We start from the raw sequence: 8,341 nt of genomic DNA on the forward strand, positions 1-8,341 counted from the left end.
GCAGCCGCTCACAGCACCGATGCACTGTGTGTTGTGGAAGAAAATTTGAAGTTTTGCAGGGTTTTCCGGTCCCCATTAACTGCGAAAAACGAAACTGTATACTATAAAAGCAAGCCGATTTAAACAGGCCCCTTTTCAGTGTTTCTGCAACGATAATTGTGTTCTATTTTTTTCAAAAGCATGGCCCTCCCTAGTATAAATAAAGCAGGCGTGACCGATGATATGCTAATCAAATAATCTTATCTGAGGTCATCAGAAGTTGAAGAAAGGACAGAATCCAATTATTTGATTTCATTTGCAGAGGGGAGACTGAGGAAATGAAATCAGCATCCATGCTGGGCTAATGCTTTGTGGCAACGATGCGGGGGCCCTTAGTCCTGCTTACTGGAGCTGCAACATTCGAAGTATGATGAGCTGCTGCTTTTACGCTCAGTTGGCCTTTGTCGTTTGGTCAGATCACGTCACGCCAAATGATTCGTGGTCATCTTGGTTAAACGTCAATTGAGGTCTTTTAAAACGAGCTAAATTGGTTTAATCATTTCCTTATGCTCCATTGTCACGTCAAAAGGTTCAAGAATCCAAAGTCTTGGCGAGGTTCTTGGATTTGTGGTGGGTGAAATCATGCACTCCTGGTTCTCTAAGCATCTTGGCAAGTCATGCTTTACTTTTCCCATATTTAAATATTTTGCAGCCTTATTTAAAAGCCGAATGTTCAAATTTGACATTGTAGCTTCAATGAGAAATTATTATCCAATTCTGTTATGTATAATCAGGTAAAGGCACAGAATCTACATAAATACACAAAAAAAAACCGGTGATGGCTTGAGACTGCTATCTACTGCCATCGTGTGGTCATAAATAGTAAGTGCAAGTATCTTTATGACTTTAAAGAGGCGCAATATTTTCCACAATTTGTCTAAATTACAAACTCTGGCAGGCTTTTGTCGAAGCAAAAAAGGTAAAAAAAAAAAACATCCAAATCTTAGGATTTATAATGATAAACGTGACCCAACCCAAATGATGCTGCGTCAATATATTTTAAAATGAAACAAAACGTATTTACAGTATTTTGTATGCAGACCCACTAGTATTCTGATTAATGTTTAGCTGGTGAAATATTAATCAAGCTGCATTTTTTTTATTCATCCTTCTATTCAAAGACGTTTAAAAAGCAGCAAACGTTTACTTTTTATGGTAATTGTGAAATGGGACGTTCTTTTTCTTTTTTTAAACATTTTGAACATTTGTTTGATTTGTTACAGGCCTTTTTATTGATGATCCTTTTCTTTTTAGTTCTGATTAAAAAGTATTAATGTGGAATAGTTAGAGGATTATCATTTCACTGTTGCAAATCTGCAACGCCCACCTTGAGAAGGTGATTAAAAGGGAGTTAAATTTAGAAATTTACATCGATTACACATTTACATATATGAGCCTTTTCTAACCGAACCAATACATTTTTTAATCTAAAAAAAAAGCTGTATTTTCTTTACTATCCGTGACAATTTTGCGGTTAATTTTTAAAAGTAAATAATTTTCTAAATCCTTCCAAAACACAGCAACAACACGGGCAATCAGTAAAAAATAAAGATATAACGTAAAGTGTAACATTTATTTCACAAAGAACAACGTGTAAATCTGATCTATTTATTTATTTTGTCATTGATGCACTTGAGCAGTCAATGGTGACGCTGGGCGGACAGCAACCGCGCATGCGCACTGCAGCCCCTCCCTGCCTCTGCCTGGCGACCAGCGGCCAACACAACTTGGCACGCGCGAGCTCACCAATTTTCACTTAATTTAAAAAAAAAGAAGAAGAAGAAAGAGGCGGGAAGACGCGGGTGGGGGGGCAATGGCCGCCATCTATGGGAAAATCTTCGTGGGTATCTACGTGGAGATAAAGCGGAGTGACGGTACGTAAGCCGAGCCTGCCGACGTTTGTTCCGCGTCCTCGCCGGGAGGAGGTAGCACCTCCTGCCGCCGGGATGGAGCTAACGTCGGCCGCGGTTAGCAAGCACTCGCTCCCCCGTCCTCTTCGTCGTCCTCATTTCCAACATGTCCGTCGAAAGAAACGCGGGCTTTCTTCATTCAGCCTCTTCAAAAGGGCGCTTCTGTTCTCCGTTAGAGATGTCACCTGCCTCCAAATTTCCCCCTCCGGATGCGCGGCGTCACGGGTGTCCCGCATCCGTCGGCGCTAGGGAGGGTGAGCTGAGGGAAGATGGAGGGGGGGAGGTTCAAAAGGGGCCTTGAGTCCAGGGCTAGGCCACATCTTCTTTTCCAATGGCTGCTTTATGTTTATTGTATGTCCCATTGGCATGGCTGTCAGTCAAGGGATTCTGTCATGTTGCCACGCCCTGATTTGGGTCCACCTGTCCAGCAATGAGTCTTTTAGAACCGCAAGGACCACTGGAGTTTTGCTTGTTGTTAGCATTTGACAAGAGTCAGATTGACCATCTGTCACAGGGGACACATGCCCAGCGGGCCGGTGTGTAATGGGGCTGTTGGGGTATTTTTATTATTATTTTTCTCGGTTTTAGAGATCTTTTTTTATACTTTCCAAAATAGTATACAAGCACAACTTCGCTATTAATCATAAAACATGTCAAGTTTTTAATTTATTAAAACAATTCTCAGTTTTATACTTTAATAATTCATCTCACGGGCCGGATTAAACCCATCTGCGGGCCAGAAACAACCCTCATGCCATATGTTTGACACCCCTGATTTTTCCCTTTAATGTGTCACAGTTACAACTATTTCTGACTTTTTTTCTTCATTGATCACCAAATTATATTCTTATTTTTGTGCCATATAGTACAAATAAGAAAATACGCTAATAATACTGTATTTTGAAAATCTACCGCTACAGGGCGAATCCACCAGGCGATGGTCACGTCGTTGCACGAGGACAACGACAGCGTGACTGTGGAATGGATCGAAAATGGCGACACCAAAGGCAAAGAGGTACATGCCTATCGGGGTGACATTTTCATCTGGATCATTATCATCACGCTAGCCGCTTGTCATAGATCGACCTGGAGAGCGTCTTTGCGCTGAACCCGGATCTGGCCCCCGAAGAGGAAGTGCCCCCAAGTCCCGAGACTCCTCTTCCTCCTTCTGCCGCGGCCAAGCCTAGCAAAGTGCCCAAGGTCCGCCTTTTTTAAAATTTATTTCCATGATCAGCTGTCCAGAATTAATTTTGATGGTAACCTGCGTTTTTTTTTTTTTTTTTTTTCAATCCTCTAGACCCGACGAGCTACTGCAATACCAAAACCTGAAAACGCCCCGCGGGAAAACAGAGGTACACCTGAAAACAAATGTTAGCGATAGCATCAGCAGCTAGCAGGATGTAGCCAGGTGTTTATGTACTCAATTTTTTTATCAGAGTAGTCGAAAAAGGCGCGTGTTTTGTTTAGCGTGTTAACAGCTGGATCCTGTTTATCAGTTGATGATGCACCAAGCCCAAATCTTCTTTTCTAACTGCTGACCACGGTGTGACTCTTCTTCAGCGGCGGCGGTGGGAACCACCCGAGCCCGTCCGAGCCAGCACAGCCAGCCCGCGGAGCCCCCTCCCCCGTCCATCACCACCCAGCCCGCAGCGGCCACAGTGACTGCGGCCAACCAATCACTGATCCAGCAGCAGAATGGTAACACACACTCACACACACACACTCACACACACACTGTTGGCCTTCCAGCACAATGATGTCATGAGGCTCACAGCTGGACGAGACCGCGTCAAAAGATCTTTTCAGCGAGATGAGTCCGAACACAAACACAACTTTTTTCTTTCTTTTTTCTTTTTGAATGTTCTCTTTATTTGATACTCAGTACACTTGATGGCGTTTAAATATTATGATGTAATTTGAAAGACATGGATTTCAACTACCCTAAGATGACAATGGCTGGTGCTAAGAATTGTTTTTTTCCTCCAAAACGATAATGGTTAATAAGTTATTGTGTTTTCAGCGCGGAGGAAGTCCAATTGCGTGAAGGAAGTGGAGAAGCTGCAGGAGAAGCGAGAGAAGCGCCGACTTCAGCAGCAGGAGCTCAGAGAAAAACGAGCCCAGGTCGGAGTATGCGCCCGCACACGCACGCACACGTGCGTATGTGTGACGCAAGCTGTGTGCGTTTGCAGGAAGTGGACGTCAACTTGCCAAACTACGAGATCATGTGCATGATTCGAGACTTTCGGGCCAGTCTGGACTACCGGCCGTTGACCTCCAATGACCTGGTACTTTCATCATCACTCAACAAAAAATGCATCGTTTGGAATTTTCCATTTAGGATCCAAAAACAATCAAATAAATTAATGTGACATGAATAATTCAAAAATAAAAAGTCATGTAAATTAAAAGTCAACTACTTAATTTTGTTGACATTATTTGCCATATATTTATTGACTTTGAAGACCTCCGCATGATATGTGCATTGTTTGTTTCCGCTGCAGATTGAGGAACATCGAATATGTGTGTGCGTGCGTGCGCGGCCCCTCAATAAAAAAGGTAGGTGGCGCCTCACCCAACTTCTGGATCGCGCTACGACGCGGACCTGATCCGTTTTTTTGCGCCCAGAACTGTCTGTAAAGGATCTGGACGTGATCACCATTCCTAGCAAAGACGTGGTGATGGTCCACGAACCCAAGCAGAAGGTGGACCTGACCCGCTACCTTGAGAACCAGACCTTCCGCTTTGACTACGCCTTTGATGAGAACTCCACCAACGAGATGGTTTACAGGTATTTTTCCTCAACGTTGCATCCAGTTAATTTTCTAGTCTTCTTTTAGCATGAAGTCCTGTGACTGATATTCAAATATTTCTTCAAACTTTCACAGGTTCACCGCTCAGCCGCTCGTGGAGACCATTTTCGAACGGGGAATGGCCACCTGCTTTGCATACGGGCAAACAGGAAGCGGAAAAACACATGTAAGTGCTTGTATTTTGGACTTATATCTAATGCTGTGTCTTTAACATCGATAAAAGGAAAAAACAATACAAACCACTTTTCAACAACTGTTTTTACAGCGTTTACACTGGTTACAAGTTAGTCTAAAACCGAAAAAAATAACCAACTACACCAAAGTGCCTTTTTTTTTATTGTAAACCAAAGGGCCCCCCCTTCGCACACACATGCACACACTATTTGATAAGGACTGATTGAACCCATGTCTCCTTCTAGACGATGGGAGGGGACTTCTCAGGGAAGAACCAGGACTGCTCCAAAGGCATCTACGCACTGTCTGGTAAATGCATTTCCTAACTCAGTACTTCTCAATGTCTTTTTCAGTGATGTTCCCCATGTGAAATATTTTTTCAGCTTAGTTCCACATATCCAACACAAAGCATGTTGGGTACTCGCGAAGCATGTCGATACCACTGCTTACACAGACTTCTAACTCCAACATCGAGCTGTCCTTCCTTTTCTTCTTGATTTTTTTCTTCTAATTTTTGTTGTTGTGCGCAGCCAGAGACGTCTTTCTCATGTTGAAGAAGCCAATCTACAAGAAGCTGGACCTCCAGGTCTTTGCCACATTTTTTGAGATCTACAGCGGGAAGGTAACCTCCACAAAGTCGCTGCTGTCTTTGAGAGGTCACAGACATGACCCCTTGTTTTGCTTTCAACTCCCCTAAAGGTGTTTGACCTTCTGAACCGCAAAGCTAAGCTGCGAGTGCTGGAGGACGGCAAGCAGCAGGTGCAAGTGGTGGGGCTGCAGGAGCGCGAGGTCAAAGGTACCGAGGATGTCCTCAAGCTCATCGAAGTGGGAAACAGCTGCAGGTGCGAGATATTTCAATATCGTACACACACTCTCTCGCTTTGATGAAATGCCTCCAAAAATCGGGAAAAAAATTCCCATTTCGTCACTCCCAGTAAAAGCTTGCTTGGAAAGTGACTTATTTAACCAAACCATGTAATTTTGTCAGGAAGTTAACTAGCTTAATGCTAACATATGATGCAAAACAGGCTAACAGAAGATAGCATTGTGTTAAGTATATAAATACATCTTTGGGGTTGACTGAGTTAATGTGCTAATGCAACTTTTCCACTTTTGAATCAAAACCAAGTTAAAGCTAAATAAAAATCAACTATAATCAAAATCCCGACAACATAAATACTAATCAAATGAAAATTCCGACAACCTTGAACAAGGAATAAGCAGTTGTTGATGCGTCTCCCTCAGGACGTCCGGCCAAACCTCAGCCAACGCGCACTCCTCGCGCAGCCACGCCGTCTTCCAGATCATCCTTCGGCGCCGGGGCAAGATGCACGGCAAGTTCTCCCTCATCGACCTGGCGGGCAACGAGCGGGGCGCCGACACGTCCAGCGCCGACCGGCAGACCCGACTGGAAGGCGCCGAGATCAACAAGAGCCTGCTGGCCCTCAAGGTAAAACGCACTTTGCCCCAGCCGAGGCCACGATGTCACTGACCATGTCGCCGGGCAGGAGTGTATCCGAGCGCTGGGCCGGAACAAACCGCACACTCCCTTCCGGGCCAGCAAGTTGACTCAGGTTCTGCGGGATTCCTTCATCGGAGAGAACTCTCGGACCTGCATGGTAAAGACCCGCCGGGGTCTCCCATCGTCTGCACCGGTTAACGGAATCCAGCTGCCAGCGAATTGTCGGCCATCTTTGTTTTCCGCAGATCGCCACCATCTCTCCCGGGATGGCGTCCTGTGAAAACACCTTGAACACGCTCCGGTACGCCAACAGGTGAGAAGCCCCCGGCCACGTCGGGACGGTCCGAATCGAAAAATTAGGAACGAAGGTTTCACGTCTGTCTCGTGTGTCCACCTCGCTTCCAGAGTGAAGGAGTTCGGGATCAGCCCCTCAGATATTCCCTTCTCGCAGAGCGCTCGCTCCGACCATTCTCCGACTTACGAGTATGACGCCCACTTCCTGTCCTGTCCTGTCCTGTCCAGTCACACCTCTGCTTTTTGTCCTGTTTCTAACACTTCCGGTCTCACCGCTACTTTTTATCCCGTCTCATTGTTTCTTGTCCTGTCTCCTCGCACATTAACTCCCCGCGGACACTTGTTTCATCTTCTACTTGTTGTTCTGTCTCGCTGATGCTTTCTGTCCTGTCAGATATCACTGCAACTTCTTCCTGTCTTGTCCAGTCACACCACTACTTCCTGTTTCATCACACGGCTGCACCCTGTCCTTTGCGATCGTACTGATCTCATTACTTTTTCTCTTCTCGTCTGTTTTCTTTGCGCTCTGTCCCGTTTATTGAATATACGTCCGTTCGGCGCGGTCAGAGTAAAGGAGCTGTCTGTCGAGCCAGCGGCTGTCACGGACCCTCTCGTGGACGGACACGACAACCAGCTGGACGTCCTGGAGGCCCAGTGGGGCGTTGGCAGCTCACCGCAGAGAGATGACCTCAAGCTGCTCTGCGAGCAGAACGTGAGCGTAACGGAGCAGAGGCGTACGGGGGTTACGTTACGCCGGCCGTCCTTCTACCTGTGACCTTCGTCTTCATCTGCAGGAGGAGGAGGTCTCCCCACAGCTCTTCACCTTCCACGAGGCGGTGTCGCAGCTGGTGGAGATGGAGGAGCAGGTTCTGGAGGATCACAGGGCCGTCTTCCAGGTAAGAACTCTGATCACTGCAGCTTACTGAGCAGTCTTTGTGCCACCAATAACTTGTACGTTAGCTTTTTACCGTGCTTGCTAATAGTGATGTGATTCCAGGAGTCCATCCGGTGCCTGGAGGAGGAGAAGGTGCTGCTGGAGATGACAGAGGAGGTGGACTATGATGTGGAGTCTTATGCCACGCAGCTGGAGCAAATCCTGGAGCAGAAGATTGACATCCTCACCGAGCTGAGAGGTATAAAAAAAAAAAGAAAAGAAAAAGGAGCGTCTCCGTATTAGCTAGCTTTAAGATCGTTGTTCCTCGTCTTTCAGATAAGGTCAAGTCCTTCCGCTGCGCACTTCAAGAGGAGGAACAGGCTAGCCAACAAATCACCCCCAAGAGGCCTCGTGCACTTTAGACACACGCGCACATGTTGAAATATCCAAAAAAGGAGGCATCAGCTTGTCTTCTGTGTGTGGAGTCTTTGCTGTACACACTTCTTCATCGTCATCATCATCATCCCACAGACCCTCCTTCATTTGCTGTCATCTTCTGGTTCGTACATACACGTTTGTTATTTATTTAATTTATTTTTATTTTTATTTTTGCAAGCCTGACGAGGGTTTGAACGCGATAGGATACTATATGATGTTTGAGGCTGACTAATAATGACGCTTTTCCATCACATACGGAGTACTCCTTCCCCAGGAAATTCAAAACTAAGATGGCAGACAATTGTATTGGAACAAATAAAGTCCGGAACAAAGCCCCTAA

The 8,341-nt window shown here is 45.7% G+C and overlaps 1 protein-coding gene across 1 annotated transcript; it reads left to right on the forward strand.

The window, feature by feature from the left end:
- The first annotated feature begins 1,742 nt into the window (after positions 1–1,742).
- Positions 1,743–8,341, forward strand: LOC148411958 (kinesin-like protein KIF2A). Its single transcript, XM_088434203.1, has 21 exons — positions 1,743–1,913; positions 2,870–2,964; positions 3,030–3,149; positions 3,247–3,301; positions 3,510–3,647; positions 3,970–4,070; positions 4,139–4,234; positions 4,451–4,505; positions 4,575–4,737; positions 4,835–4,925; positions 5,179–5,242; positions 5,464–5,555; positions 5,633–5,775; positions 6,179–6,383; positions 6,442–6,552; positions 6,641–6,708; positions 6,801–6,878; positions 7,257–7,401; positions 7,484–7,585; positions 7,687–7,822; positions 7,900–8,341. Exons 1-21 carry the CDS (start codon positions 1,853–1,855, stop codon positions 7,983–7,985), a joined length of 2,205 nt encoding a protein of 734 aa, XP_088290329.1. The 5' UTR covers positions 1,743–1,852; the 3' UTR covers positions 7,986–8,341.

This window comes from Hippichthys cyanospilos, chromosome 15, assembly GCF_059441005.1.
Source record: "Hippichthys cyanospilos isolate Australia breed blue-spotted pipefish chromosome 15, RoL_Hcya_1.0, whole genome shotgun sequence".
NCBI lineage: Eukaryota > Metazoa > Chordata > Actinopteri > Syngnathiformes > Syngnathidae > Hippichthys > Hippichthys cyanospilos.